The sequence below is a fragment of the Trichosurus vulpecula genome, chromosome 9 (assembly GCF_011100635.1).
Source record: "Trichosurus vulpecula isolate mTriVul1 chromosome 9, mTriVul1.pri, whole genome shotgun sequence".
Classification (NCBI taxonomy): Eukaryota; Metazoa; Chordata; class Mammalia; order Diprotodontia; family Phalangeridae; genus Trichosurus; species Trichosurus vulpecula.
Window position 1 is genome coordinate 47,169,558 of NC_050581.1, and position 16,010 is coordinate 47,185,567.

Below are 16,010 nucleotides of genomic sequence, written 5' to 3' on the forward strand. Positions count from 1 at the left end.
CACCCCATTTAAGGTTTTCTTGGCAAAAATACTGAATCGTTTTGCCTTCTCCAGTGTTTAAAACAAGCCTGGGGGGGGGGGGGAGATAACGTTATTTAGCTGCAGTTGAGATGAAAAAACCACATGTGCAAAACAGATAAATGTACTTTCTTTAAGGTAATTAACCTTAATTAAGCAAATCAACAGTTCCTCCCCTGAAGTTGCTCTAGGGCACATGCCTATTGTTGTGTAGTGAATCAGACTCTCTTCATGGCTCCCTTTGGGCTTTTCTTGGCAAAGTTACTGGAGGGATTTGCCATTTCTTTTTCCAGCTTATTTTACACATGAGGAGGAGGCAAACATGGTTAAGTAACTTGCTCAGGGTTACATAGCTAGTAAGTATCTGAGGCTTGGCACTCTTATCACCTGTGTTCTGCTTGGACTATTGTCCACCTGAAGCTTGGTTTTTTGATAGAGGATAGGTGTGGTGATAAAACACTAGACCTAAGGTTGAGTTTGATTCAAGACCTGCCTTTGATCCCTTAATCTCCGAATGTATCTGAAATATAGTACTAACAATATTTACTGAGTCCTTGTATAAGGGAGGCACTTTGTAAAACCTCAGGTTCTATATAAATGAGTTTTTTAATAATCATAAAAATAAATGACCAGGAATAATTAATAATTCATAAACACAAAGCACATGAATAGAGTTGAATGATACCAATAATCTGGTGTAAACATTTATTTTTTTTGTACAGAGAATCAATGCTAGACACCAGGAAAAGTAAAATATTTAGATAAAATGCAGAGTTTAAAGTTTAGCACTTATAAGATTATCAATATAATAGCAGTTCTGTAAAACAGGTAAATAAGTTTTGATTTAATTACAAGAACTTGGAAATAGAAGAAAGAGGTAGTCCTTGGCCTGTACCCTATCTCCATTTCTTACAGTTCTAACAGGAAACTATACTTATAAACTTTCAATGACATTTCAACCCTCATAATAATAGCTACCATTTATATAGCACCTATTTTGTGCCAGGCACTTTGTAAATAATATTCTCATTTGATCCTTACAACAACCCTGAGAGCAGGTGCTGTTGTTTTGGACAGAAGTTAAGTGACTTGCCCAAAGTCAACACAGGTAGTAAGGGTCTGAGGCCAGATTTGAACTCGGGTCTTCCTGAGCAGCATTCTATCTACCTCACCACCTAGCTGCTTGGGATCCTTAGAGTAAACAGGGTAAAAAATGTTTACCAGCTAAAATTTCTAAAGGTAAGAGAAATCCATAAAAAATATTGGAGGATAAGGCCAATTTACCATTGCAAAAGCAGAATTTAAGAAATTAAGCTTTTGTCTTATAGGATGCCAAACCTCAGGCCACACAGTGAGATAAGAAGTATTAGAACCCATGTCTTCTGACATTAGGCCTGCTTACCACCTTTGCCCATCTCCTTTGACTTAAATCCCCATCTTTATTGAGTTCTAGGTTTGTCACTGTTCCCAGAAGGGGACAATATAAGTAAAAAATAAAAATATGGGTAAAACGGGAAGAATTTGCTTAACCTCCCATTCTCACAGTAGAACAGCTCGGTTTCTTGGATTTGTCAGTGGGGTGAAAGTAAGAAAATGGCCTCCAGCTAGGTTTCAGCTGAGATGAAGCATGGCAATAGATGGGGTCCATGCCTTAGGCCTATGAGAGAAGTAGGTAAGAACCTTTATTTTACCCTTACTAAACACTGATACTGTTTTTTGCTTACGGAAAATTATTTTTATATACCCGCATTCAAAAAGAAAATTTCCAAGGTACGTCAGTCACACTCCGGCTGCTTATCTCCACAACGTAGGTGGAGGAAGAAAATGTACTTTGCATTATATTCTGCTGTGGCCAAGCAGTGGGCAATTTCCTTGTCACATTTGCACATCATTTCTTGGCACTTGTTCAGGTTGGCACCTGAAAGAGGCAGAGAGATGGGGATTAGATGTGGCAGGTACACTGAGCAGTACAGGCTAGAAGCAAGAGAGGTGTAGAACACCCAGGCATGGAAAAATGGACATTCCAACTACACTGTACGATTCAACAGTATCTCTTAGCACTGTTACACTATCTCTCATTTCAAGATTTTATTCTCTTCCCTGGGTGTGGAGAACAATACAAGACTATCCTCACAAGTCAAGTCAGCGAAATAGGCAGCCATTTATGTAGCTGTTTTTACGTGATTTGAGAGTTGTATATGGAACCACAAAACATCTGAAATTCCATTATTAGATGGAAATTTTCCCGTATTAACCTATTCTGAATATCTCTGGCCAGCATAGATGTGCCTTAATTTTCTTTTACTCTACTATTACTATGACAGAAAATTACCTAGAGCAAGTCAATGAGAGAAAAGAACTCAAGATTGGTAAACAGTGATAGAGAGGACTAGTATTGAGATCCCAGAAAGAGAGAGGTTTCCAAGTGTGAGGCTTCAGAGCCCAAGTATGACTGACATGACCTAGAAATTTTCTTTGACTCTGGGTATGTAAAAATTCTTTTCCCAAAGCAAGAACAGCACCAGTGCTCCAGTTAGGGCAGAGTAAAGGTTCTTATCTACTTCTCTCTTTCCTAGCTCCATAGGAAACCACACCTATTTCACAATTGTTCAGGGCTGACTGTGACCTTGTCACTGAATGTAGGTGCCCTCTACAGAATCATTTTCCTGGTGCTACCAAATGGTAGCATTTGATTTCTTGCTGCCAGATTAAAGAGAACTTGCAGTCATGGCACTTTGAGTACTGTGGTAACCTTAGTTCATTTCAAATCTCTCAAACTTGACCCTTATTAGATTGTGAGCTTCTGGAGGACAGGGACTGTCTTTTGCCTTTCTTTGTATCTACAGTGCCTAGCACATAGTACGGGCTTAAATGCTTGTTGACTGACTGCCTAACGTTAGTGGCACATAACCCTATATTGCAGTGTCTAGGATGAGCCATTATTCTGGTCAAACAACTATCCCTTAACAGAAGGTCTAGCTCTCCTCCACTCCAATGGAAGCAAACTTAGAATTGACTAGAGTTATCTCTACTTATCAGAGTAGATGAAAAGCTTAGAGAATCTCAGGGCAAATAGAACCAGAAATAAATTTATTATTCACAGATAGCAAATTGACTATGATACAAAGTCAAAAAGAGCTATTGTACCTAAAAGAGAAAGGCTATCAAAAAGATGCTAATCTCTTGAATCTGACTAGACCAGTATAGAAACACTTTAGCTAAAGATACCAGATCTCCATGTTTCTTCCTTGTGGAGTCCCATTTTTTGAATCAGTCTTGGGGTAGGGTGTGAGGTAGCTTAGTTAATGCCATTAATTCTTATTAAAATTTCAGGTCCCTAGAACTCCTTAAGAGGAATCAAAGGGCATTAATTCTCTGTATTAGACCATTGAGGCAGTAGTGATTAGATGAAGAGGCTTGGAAGACATCCACTGGGCTTTTTCTGAACACCTGATTGCATTAAGTAAGATCCCTAACAGCAGAAAGTTATAGTAAATACATATGTATTACTTTTAAGTAATCCTACTTGGTATGGTTTACTGCAAAGAGTTTTAGACTTGGGAGTCAGAAGACCTGTGTTCAAATTCTGCCTCTCTGCCTCAGTGGCACTTCACAACTCAACCTATCTGGTCCTTAGTTTCCTCAACTGCAAAGCGATGTGCTCTACCACCTTTAAATTGATCATATGGTCCAATTGATCATAAGAGATCCAATTTTGAATAAATCCGGGAAGAGCAAGAAATGAACCTTGTTAACATTTTAGTGCGAATGAACATTATTTCCTCCAGGATTCCACGTAGACAGAAGCCATTGAGTGGGATGGAGATGGGGAGCTAGGAGGTTCATGAAAGGGAAAGAACATTGAAGGGACAGCCCAAAACAACTTCAGGTACTCAAGAATTTGGTCTAGAACTCAGGCCTAGATCTAAGTGAAACTAGGACTGAGAATGAGAACATCCAGATTACTTAGTACAAAACCTACCACCGTCTGTTTCAATCAGGAGATTCAGGTCCAGTTCCTACATGCTACCTGTGTACCAAGAAAGTCATGTAATGCACCTCTCTGAGTTTCAGTTTCCTCACCTGTAAAATGGGAGCGTTAACTAATGTTATGTAGGCATTCTAGTACAGTGAGAAGCACACCGAACTTGCTATCTCTCTGTGTGACCTTGGACAAGGCAAGTAACCTCTCTGAACCTCAGTTTCCTCATCTGAAATAAATAGGTTGGACTGACATCCCTTCCAGCTCTCATGATGATCTGTGAGCTATTATTCCAAATCTAATGGCACTCTATATTAGGTTGCAGTTAGACACAGAATCTCAGATACTGTACATGTAAATGGGAATCCAGATCTTTTCCTTTTACAAGTCTTCTTCTAGTCCATAGAGACTACAGAGCTAACAGTGGAGGAAATCTCACTTTTTTAGTACATGGGATAAGGTTGGTTTGGTCTTCGGTGACTTTGGGTTGTTGAAAAGGAGCAAATACTGTTCTTTGCTTTCTTCTAGACTTGTGGAAATTCACGATAAGATTTAGGTATTGGAATATTTATACACTCAGTGGATTCTTAAAGTGTGATTGAAACTGTTTCAATCTATTGCACTTTCTCGGGTTAACAGAATTTCAGAGGAGCCACAGCATTAAAAGTGGGTTTTTCACCTCCTTTTATTTTCATATTTATCTTTCTCCTCACTGTGATTTAGGCCTCATCTTTCTTAAGGTTTAGTATGACTACAGGTTATCCTACCTCGTCTTTGCCCAGGGCCTAGTAAAGACATGCTGTGTGAAAGGCTTTAGACCGCTGGAAAGAGCCATTCTTGAATGTTGAAGGAAGCTCTGTAAGCAACATTTTTTGCATAAACTTTTCTTTTTTAAAAATGGAATTTAATTTTTTTCATTCAACAAAATTCTATTTTCTCTCATTTCTTCACCCATTGGAAAGAAGAAAAAGAAAAAAATGCCTTATAACACATATGAATAATCAAGTAAAAATTCTTCAGAAGGAAAGGGGCCTCAGTAGAAAAGTTTCCACTCTCTTATGCTAATAGCTTCATCTTTGAGTTTTTAGAATATTGTTGCTAAGTCACATGAGCTTTATAACATGATTCATGTTCTTCCGTCCTGGAGTCAGGAAGACCTGAGTTAAAATCCACTTCAAATCTACATAAGAGAATTTTATGTACTGAGCCATAGAGGGTTGAATATCCAAGGGAGAGAGAGCCCATATGTACAGGTCGCTTATGTATGGTAAATTCAAGTGAATAAGCTGATTTTTGTGTTGTCTTATTACAGTTAACCCTGTTATGTACAGATTATTGACTTATCCTGAGAAAAACTTCAACCTCAGCTCTGAGAGACATGTTTAGGGAGGGTTGACTCAGACAATACTTACTAGGATCTTAGATCAGGAAGCAAACTCTAGGTCTAAGCTAATTATGAGTTGAGTGGACCAAGCAGATTCCCGGGTAGATTTTAAAAACAAGAATAAATGTACCTGCCTGTATGAACACACTTAGAGCATGCTAATCAGGACTTAATGTCTACTTCTGGTTTGTGTTCCATGGACTCTGAATATTAACCTTCTTCAGCCTCAATTTAGTCTGTTTTCCAGGGATGATGATTGAAAATTCCACCAGAAAAAAACAAGTCTTGAGATTGTTTTGTTCTAGGAATGTCTTATAATTAGAGCTATTTCCAAATGAAACATGCCTTTAGGAGGTAGTGATGTCCCCATCACTAGAGATGTTGTAGCAAAGGCTATATTATATGACTTCCTGGTCTGGGATTCTGTAAAGAGGATTTCTGCATTGGGGAAATGGTTCTCATGACCATAGTCTGAGGGGTTCATGCCTTAAGCAGTAAATAATTGTAAAGAATTATCATGAGTAGTACTTTAAGTTATCCTGGGAGTTTCATAAAATAGAAAAAAAAACCCATTAGCAATCACTGGGGTAGATGATTTCCTAAGATAACTTCCAACTTTTGTCTCTCACCAAATCTAATTTTAATTTTTCACCCTCTTACCTATTTCTGACTCAGCACATTGTATTCCAAGGAACAGACTTAGATGGCATCAAGCTTTTTAAATTTTATGTACTTGTTGACACCCAAGATGTGAACTTTTCCATACATTTTGCTTTACAGGAAAGCAAAGGCTCACATTTACTATATGGCAAACCTTAGTTATGGCTAAGAGAAGAATGATAGCTAATGAGACCAGAGATGTTGCTGTGGAATGGGTGGAACATAGGGATCATTTTGATATTTTGCCATATTTAACTGGTTTTTTGAGCCATATTGCTGGAAGAACAAGACATCAGGCATGTAGTTAGGGGAAAGAGCAGGATGAAAGCCATGCCTCAGGCCCAATCCAGTGCAAGGTGTGGTCTAATTTTTCCAAAACAATATGCTGGCTGAGCTTCTTACTAGAGCCAGAGGGTATGGGAAACAAATATTTCACAAGGACTAATAAAAATGAGAGGATAACCCCCGAAAGTATCAAGAAAGACTAAAAAGCTAAGTGGTTTGCATACCACATTTTAAATTATTGGAGGAGTATAAGTAAATATTACCATACTCCGCTTTTACTTAATATTTAAGCTTGTCCCATAAATGGAAATTGGGCAAACATATAATTTAAATAAAATGGAGAACACTATTTAGAGTATCTCCAAACAGGGTGAGGTGAGTTTTTTGGGACGTGGGTGGGGGTGTTATGTATGTATTTAAACCAACGATACATGACAAATATAAACCAAAGGTATGTAAACAAATATATTGAAAACAATTTTCATTCAGTTAAAACAATGTAACATGCACCTTTAAGGTCAGAACAGTTATTAAGCACATACTATGTATTGGGCAGGTGGTACAGTGGATAGATCAACAGTCCTGGAGTTAGGAAGATCTGAGTTCAAATGCAGTTCAAATGTCTGATAAGACACTAGCTGTTTGACCCTAGGCTAGTCACAACTCCTGTTTGCCTCAGTTCCTCATCTGTAAAATAGGGACACACTGGAAAAGCAAATGCCTTCACGGAGTTCATAGTCCAGTGGAGAAGCTAATATTCAAACAACTGTACAAATGAGATAAAAGATAGCCACAGAGGGAAGGCACTAACATTAAGGAGGCAGGGGGAAATATTTTAGGTGCTATCTCACTAAATACTAGTGATGTAGAGGAAAGTGCTTGTAGTAGAAAGTACACTACTGTCTTTTGGTTCTGGACCTGTCCCTAACTGTATGACCTTAGGTAAGTTCGTTGGTTAATTACTGGACTTCAGTCTCTTACTGTAAAATGAGGGGGGTAAGATTAGCTGTTTTTCTAGAACTGTAATTCTAGTACTGGTTCTGCTGTGAAACAGCTTTGTGACGAGACAAGTTATTGAATCTCCCTGGACCACATTAGGTAAATCATTTCCCTGTTTAAATTATTAGAAGTAATAATTTAATAATAGAATAAATTCCCCCCCCCCACCCCTATGGTACCTTTATCTGATAAGTCTGCAAGACTGTCTGGTAAGGGGAGGGGAAACATAATCACTGAATCTGAAAGTCTTAATTCTGCCATCTTCTTCCTCAATACACACACCCAGAAGAGTATTGCTTTATAACTGTTGTTTCTCTTCCTTGTTCCATGCCACCCCCTAGTGGAAATATGTGGCTTTAACCTGTGATTTATCAGACTAAGGAGCTCTTTGGTGAGAAAATTCCCTCTACCAATAAAGATCAATGCCTGTGCTTCAGTGTACAGTCTATGTAGTCTAGTTCATGGTCTCTTTGTCTGGCTTCCATATTCTGATTCCTCACATTGAAAAGGTGATTATAGCAAAACCGAAATCCTTCCTTTCCCTCTGGTTAACTGCATGGTGGGATTTAGTTGGTTTGCACAGAACCAGTACCTAATTTTAGGTTGAGTTCAGTGAACTGGTTGTTAGCAAGGGCAGGGCCTGGTTAACTGGGAAGTACTCCTGGGTCACTGAAATAACTCACAGGTGGAACCAAAGCTGTCTCCCCTAACTTCTTTTGCTAATTTGGCTACTGACATCTGTGCTTTTCATCTCCAGTCGGTGTTATGTTAGAGATAAGATTTGAGCCTAAGTCTTCCTGACTCCAAATCCAGCACCCTGTCTACTAGGTCACTTGGCCTTAATGGAATAGGTTTAACAGGGGATATGTCACAGGGAAGATTCCAACCCAAATGTTCCAGGCTGGAATTTCTGCCCATTCTAACCTGCTGTAATTCAGTGACCAGTTCAGTAGTCCACTTAAAGAAAACTTAACTACCTAACAGATGTTTTTGAGATTTGCTAAATAAAGGGCTAGACTCAGCCCAGCTTTTAGGGCACAACCAGGCTATTATCAGAGAAAAGGACATGATCGCAAGGGGGGGTGGGCTAGGAAAGAGGAATCTCTTGACTTACCACATTCCACCCTCTGGTCTCTGCATTCCCAGTTATAGCGTTCCATCTTAGGGGAACAACCAGCCTTCTCAGCCTTGTAATAACAGCAATCATGTTTTTGGCAGCACCTGGAAACAAGGTTATGGATGCAATTTATTTGAGGAGCTGTACTCAGGTCATCATTGTAGTTGAGGGGACTAAGATCTAAACTATACATATGTAAAACAAAGACAAAAAAAACAAAACCCTTGAATTTAGGTGGTAGGAGTGGGAGGCAAAATTAAGAGTGAAAGTCACAGGAGGGACGTACAGAATCACCTGTTGGCTTTCCTCCTCCATTCACCCACTATCCATGGTGACATTTGGCTAGCAAGGAACATTAGAAATGCTGTAGTGGGTTCAGCCCATTTCCGTGTTCTGTTCCTAACAAGGGTACCATGGAATGTGTTGTGGGAAGGTACCATTCCCACCCCCAGCATCTATTTCAACAATTAGGTGTGTCTCCCACATATCATTTTTCCTTAGTAAGTCATGAATCTGTCCAATTTTTAGGTACTGTGAAGCATAGAAAAAAGTACATAGTATGATTTCTCACTTCAGGGCTTCACCAAATATTGACCTGATTCCTTCTCAGTACTTAATTTTGTGTTCTTAAAACTTTGCTAGGTACTCCAGGGAAGCCAAGAAAAGCACATGGCATTATCCTTGCCTAAAATTTATAAACTACCTAGGGAAATAAGATTAACACAGAAGAAAAAGCAATCCTAGACTGTAGTGTTACCTAAGTGATCCTCTGGAGTGATGTTGATTGGCACTGTGGGGCAGTAGATAAGAATGCTTTGTCATGGAGTTTAGGTTCAAATCTCTCAGAAATTTCCTAGTTGTGAGATCATGGGCAAGTCACTTAACAGCTTAAGGCCTTAGTTTTGCCATTCAAAAGTAGGGATGACAATATTTGAATTACCTGGCTGAGAAGGTTGATGTGTTTTATTAATGTAAGTTGTTTATTGTTATTGCCAAAAAAAGAGGAAGAGACAAAGAGAAAAAGGAATTAAGAGAGTGGATAAGCAAGGCAAGATTTGTTAAGAAAATGAAAGAAGAGGATAGGGAGATAAAAGTGTGAGGTTTAAAATTGTCCAACCTGGGGCAGCTAGGTGGCACAGTGAGTAGAGCACGGGCCCTGGAGTCAGGAGGACCTGAGTTCAAATCCGGCCTCAGACACTTGACCCACTTACTAGCTGTGTGACCTTGGGCAAGTCACTTAACCCCAAATGCCCTGCCTTCTCCCTCCAAAAAAAAAAAAAAAACAAAAACAAAAATTGTCCAACCTACAAAAGAGACTGAGGCAGAGCCCTAAGCCAATGACACTTTATCAAAGGGTCCATGATCCCCTCTAATGAAGTAGACCTCAGATCTTCCTCACAATCTGTGATTTCCCCCTTCTTCCAGGGCCTTATTCTTATAAGGCTTGATGCCAGATTTGATACTAAACACTCTAAAGGGACTATACAAAGTCTTTGCTTCATGAGCCAGAAATGATCATCAGCTAGAAATGGTATGTTAAGGGGGTGGGGGGAGAGAAGGGCAAGTTGTCTCAGGTTGGGAGAAGCATGGTACATATCCACTGACTAAGTGATCATAAGATGGTCACCTGCTCATGTTGGACAAGAGAGTGGTCTGGAGGTACAAAAATAAGTTGGAAGACCTTCCATGTAATTGGGTCACCTCCACACTGGGCTTGGTCAACCTTGACAAGTAAAAACAAGAGTGGAGGAGGGCCTCTAGTTAGCTTCCTATGATTAAGCAAGTGAACTTATAATCTGCATCTCATAGCTCTGGGGCCACTAAAAAACTTCTAGGTAACTTAGAAGACAGATGGAAAAGCAGAGGTGTGTGTATTTCACTAGAATAATATCTCATTTTATCTTTTAAACAGCCCTAGGAGGTAAGGGCTGTTCTCATTTTGCAGAAAAAGAAATAAACTCAGGGAGATTAAGTGACTTGCCTAGACATACCAAGTGTTTTAGAATTTGAACCTGGGTGTTTCTGACTCCAAGTCCAGTACTCTTATCCACTAAAACCCAACCAGGTCTGCAGGAAGTTTCCATCTCAAGATAGAGGGTCCAAGTTAATATAATATGGTTACTTCTAAAAATAATTTTAAAAATGAATTTTACTGGGTTAGAGCACTCAAAAAAACCCATTAAAGTTCTGGACTGAATCCCTGTGTTAATCAGTTAAGTTTTCCTTTGTTCCATGGCAATAAACTAAATGCCTAATGCTGTCCCCTTGCAAATGGACATCTTTGGTCATGTGAGGACCGTGAAGAGTGTGGTTGCTTCAGCCCAACCCACTGCCTCTCCAAGTGCTTGAAACATCTTTACGTAGGAAGGTCAGCACCAGCGTATCATAAATAACAGTGGAAATCTATTGAGCCAAATCCCTTTTTGGATTATCTCCATGCAATTGACTCTCAGCGAGAACCAAAATCAAAACCAGTCTTCAACTGATTATGGGAGGAAAGATGAGGAACAAGTCAAGTAGCGGAGTAGCTCAGGTATTCCTGGCCACATGATCTGAGCAGGGTCAGTCCAGGTAGGCTCTTGGGGAGGTTGGAGGGCTGGGATGATATACCTACCAGTCAGCTCTGTCCCGGGGCCAACCACTTCCTCCAATGCCGCAGTAGCAGCCGTAGCTCATAAAAGCAAGTGCTGAGCGGCTTGTAGCACAGTTGATAGCTCCTGCCAACTCCAAGAGTCCCCTCTTATGCACATGGGATTTCCCTGAAACTGAGAGGGGGAAAAATTTAAGTTAGAAGGGATCCATCAGAACCATAGGAGTGTTTGATTATCAGCTCTCCCCACACCTTCACACACACACACTCCTCCACTGCAGTGTTTTTTTTAACGGATGACATGAGGTTAAAATCAACATTAAGGGCATTTTAGAAGGGTAAGGAAAGCACCAAAAGACCACTTCTGTAGCATATGGAAGGACAGATTTGCCTTGGTGGTAGAAGGGCTAGTGATTATGGGCTACCTTCTCCCTCCTCGCTTACCCAACAGTGCAAGACCCCATTTGAAGTGACTAAGAATAGCTCTGGAACCAAAGCCTGCCAAAGCTGATCCACTTCCAGAGTTCCAGGGCTGGAAGTCCACGAGTTCATCGTCCTGTTTCCATGTCTCAAAGGACACCATTTGTCCATGGTGCCTGTTTCAATGTTTGGCAAAACTCACTATAATGTAGTCCTTGCTTGTATCCAACCTCTGTGTGATCTTTTATTCCCAATGAAGAGAAGTAAAAATGGTGGCAATGCTCTTTTATACATTCCAGGATATTTTTTTAAAAATCTAATCAAGTTTTTTATTGGGACCTATAAAATGATGATTGTTTTACGAATCTCTTGATTATCTATAGCTGTGTAGGAGTGGAGAGAGGAGATGGTAGATTAAAAAACAAACCTACAGATAATCCAAAAACCTCATCTGAACAAATCTTCCAAAAAAGGGGAGGAATTTACAATTTCTGTAAACAACCCCCTGACTCAAGACAAAAGAGTGAAAAATATTTGAGCCAAGCCGATCTTATAAATAAGGGCAGCTGGTGGAATCCTGCCTCAGACACTTACTAGCTGTGTGACCCTGAGCAAGGCACTTAATCCTGTTTGCCTCAGTTTCCTCATCTGTAAAATGAACCAGAGAAGGAAATGGCAAACCACTCCAGTATCATTGCCAAGAAAACCCCTAATGGGGTCATGAAGAGTTGGACATAACTGAAATGATTCAAAACCAAAATCTTATGATTTAAGGAACATCAAAATGGCCCATTTTCATCCTCCCCCTAAAATCACTTCCCAGTAGCTGAAGAGATTCATTCCTTAAGAGTTAATTTCATTTTCTAGAGTCATCCATTAATATAAATTTCCCTCAAGTTTGCTTATTAAGGGGTTTGTTATTTGTCATTAACCTTCCAAGTTGCTGAAAAGGATTTACTAACCATTTTGCTGTTCAAGGAGGTAGCTAGCTAAGAAATTAGAGATGAGACTGAAATTGATGGAGGGAGAAGTGGGGAGTGGGGAGGAAACCCAGATCTTGGGTTACTGCCCCAGAAAGGCAAGTGCTTAGGGGCAGGCACCCAGGATGGAGATGGTCCCAAAAGAGGAGGTGAGCAAATACAAAAATCCAGCTTCAATTTATTTGTCCTGCCTAGGAAGTACATGCCCCACAGAGAGCTTGTTTGAGTCCTAGATCCAGGCAGGGGCGGAATAAAGAGGAGTTCAGGTACCAAGTGAGGGCAGAAAAAGAGAGAAAAAGAGAAATAAGAGTTGAGCACTCACCCTGATAGAACATTGTTGGGGGTGGGGGTGGGAAGAGAGATGGGATTGGAGAAGGAAGAGAACAGGCATTTGTTAAGGGCCTACTATATACCAGGTATCATCCTAAATGCTTTCAAACATCTAAAATGACACTCAAAACAACCCTATGAGGTAAGTGCTATTATGATCCCCAGTTACAGTTGAGGAAACTGAGGCAGAAAGAAGTCAAGTTGCTTGCCTAGGGTCACAAAGCTACTAAGGGTCTGAGGATGGGTTTGTAATTTGTGGTCTTCCTGACTCCAGAAGAGGCACTCTATCCACTGCGCTGCTTAGCTGCCTCTATGAAGAGGGAAACATGGCACCCTCCTTTCAGACTCCCACTTACTTTTCTTTCCAACCTTTTCTTTCCATTGAAAGATTTCCAACTCCCTCCCCCAATTGCACCCCCTCCCACTTTCCAATACTCACGGGTTAACCCCTACCCTACTGTTCCTTGCCCCATCTACAACAGACATTCAGTTTGAATTTCCATCCTCCCTCCCTTCACCCACCCATTTCTCCATGTAGTTGACTCTGGCTGGACCCAAATACGTCCTAAGAACCAGGATGGGGTACATAGAGGGAACAGTGTATGCTGACCAAAGAAAATACTACATCAGGCCCCTTTAATGAAACTATGTCTTGTGTATATGTCTGACTGCCAAAGCGACAGTTGGGTCTAAGTATACTGGAGGCAAGCTGAAGTGATCTTGTCTTAGAAAACAGAGCTGGTCTCAAGCAGTAACAGTTCCTTTTTCTTCATTTATCCCCAGGAATCATCCTGCCCTCCTACCCTCTACCACCTCTGGCTAGCAGTCCGAAGTGATTACATACCCCGTACTTTGGGAGCTTTCCTAACAGGCATGTTTCAAGTAGTTGGTAGTTGGGGAGAAGAAGCAGAGAACTAAACCAGTAAAAGTTAAAAAAGGATCCAAGGCTCAAGTACGAAAACGAGAAACCCATCCATACCACCACTACCACCACCACCACCCCACCACCCCCACTATAATCAAAGCAAGGCGGATGAGGCGCTTTTTTCCTCCTACAGACACCCACCCTGAGACTGCCCTTCGACGCGTCTTTTCCCCTATAAAGCACGCTTGAGGTTCATTTTCACCTGCTGCCGCCGGCATGAAAACGGACCAGGGGGTCACTGTGTGATGAGCTTGCCCCTACCCTTATTCCCTATTCAGGGCAGCCCCCACCTACTCTTCGTTGTGGTTAAGATCCAGTCCATCTCCCTGCCGCGTGAAGATTTCAAGGATATTTAGGTTTCCTGTGTCTTCGTGTTCAGTCCAGAGAACTAGGCAATACCCCAAATTCTGTCTCCCATAAAATCCCACAGCCCTGCCCAGGGAACAGAAGCTGGCGCCTCCCCCTCTCCCCCCACCCCTCCCCATCCTTCCTCCTCCTATCCAGCTAGACTTTGGAAGAGAGCCCGAGGAAGGGGGTGACTCCACAAACTGGGACCAAAGGAGCAAGTGCGGGCGGAGTCTTTGATGCTTAGGAACGGATAGGAGTCCTGGGTCTGCAGCCCCTTTTTCTCTAGGTGCCCAGATCGTCCTCCTCCACTCCACCGATCCGCGGACCGGTCTTTGGAGTCGGAAGGAGCGCGCGCGCTCTAAGAAGTTTCACCACACTCACCAGTTGTGAAGAGCAGCAGTAGAAGCAGAGGGAGAAGTTCCATCTCGTCTGAGCTGCAGGTGTAAGTGCTGCTGTGGATGGCTGACCCCTCTACAGACACCTAGCCGCTCTAGTTATCTCCCCCCTCCCCCACCCCCAGCGTTCCACCCCTAGCCCGCCCCGACCCCACCCCCACCTAGCTGACCAGTGCTAGAGGTTCAATTTGGCCTAGGGGGCTGGATACCTGGGAGGAGTCACTGGGCTGGGGTAGCTGAGTTCCTGTTCAGACATTCCCTTTCTGGTCCCAGTCCCTCAACACCTTGGTCCCCATCCGCTGAACTCAAGATAAGTCTGGCTCAAGCGCCTGGGTCTGAGAAACACCTCTCTTCAACTGCTCTCGCTTCTCCTTTTCTCCATCCTTTTCCTGGCTTGCCTCCTCCCTTCCTTGGGAAAGGATCCCATTAATTGAGTCAATATTTATAGAGCATTTTTTTTAACCTGTGGCATGCAAGCAGTTACCAGAGGGCGTGTTAGAATACTAAAGAGTAGAGAGTAAGGTTCAGAAAGGAGGCAAGAGGAGGTGTCAGCTTTGAGCGCCCCCCTCCCCCTTTCCCACATCTTCTATCCCAACTTCCATGTAGTTTAACTCTTGATTCCTGGCTATTTTGGGTAATCTCAGGACAGGTAAGTTTAGAGGTGAAGCTTCTGATACCAGGGCCAGATTGGCATGCTGACTCTAATAGAAATAGCAAGTTTAAGAGGATCCATGACATCTCAACTCTTAGCACAGTGATGGGCACATAATATTTGCTGAATATCTGCTTTTGAATTGCCAAGAAAAAAAAGTATTCTCATAGAAAAGACAAGGAAAATAGAAACCATAAAACTTTGTGTGTGTGTTTATAAGTATATGTTAGTGTCACCAAAAAAAAAAACTGAGTCAATTCAATGAATATATATTAAGGACCAGTTATCTATCAATCAGAGCAGCTAGGTGGCACAATATGGACACTTACTAGCTGTGTGACCCTGGGCTAGTCACTTAACCCTGTTTTCCTCCATTTCCTCATCTGTAAAATTATTTGGAGAAGGAAATGGCAAACCACTCCAGTAATCTTTGCCAAGAAAACCCCAAATGAGATCGTGAAGTGTCAGACACAAATGAACACAACAGCATCTAGCAATCAATCGTTTATTAAGTAATTCCCACATACTAGGCACTTAGAGGAATACACAAGTGAGACAGTCTCTGACCCCAAGGATTTTACATTCTAATGGGGGGTACAACGCATAATAGGAGAATAGTGTGCAGAGTTTAGGTCTGGGCAGTCATGGGTTTTGAGTGGAGGCATATGAAAGTAAATTGTTAGACCCCCTTCCACTAGTGATGCCAGTATTTATTTGATTATTGTTGCCAGAACTACAGTGAAAGGCATAAGTCGGGATGGGAGAGGTGGCAGGGAAGATTGTATGGTATTTGTGTTGGATAGGCCCTGGTATAATGGTGGATTACTGGATGGGATATAAAGCATTGTCCGTGACCAGCTAAATATAATATAGGTTAATTTTTCATGCATCAGTCAGAATAGCTCTAGGTCAGAATCCTGAAAGT

General features: G+C 41.4%; 1 protein-coding gene across 1 annotated transcript; it reads right to left on the reverse strand.

Moving 5' to 3' along the window:
- Nucleotides 1-862: 862 nt before the first annotated feature.
- PLA2G10 (phospholipase A2 group X) lies at nt 863-14,795 on the reverse strand. The gene is made up of 5 exons (XM_036739427.1): nt 14,643-14,795; nt 14,420-14,472; nt 11,060-11,210; nt 8,443-8,549; nt 863-1,936 (listed from the first exon to the last, which is right to left on the reverse strand). The coding sequence occupies exons 1-5, from the start codon at nt 14,687-14,689 to the stop codon at nt 1,794-1,796; spliced, it is 501 nt and encodes a 166-aa protein (XP_036595322.1). The 5' UTR covers nt 14,690-14,795; the 3' UTR covers nt 863-1,793.
- Between the last annotated feature and the right edge of the window lie 1,215 nt (nt 14,796-16,010).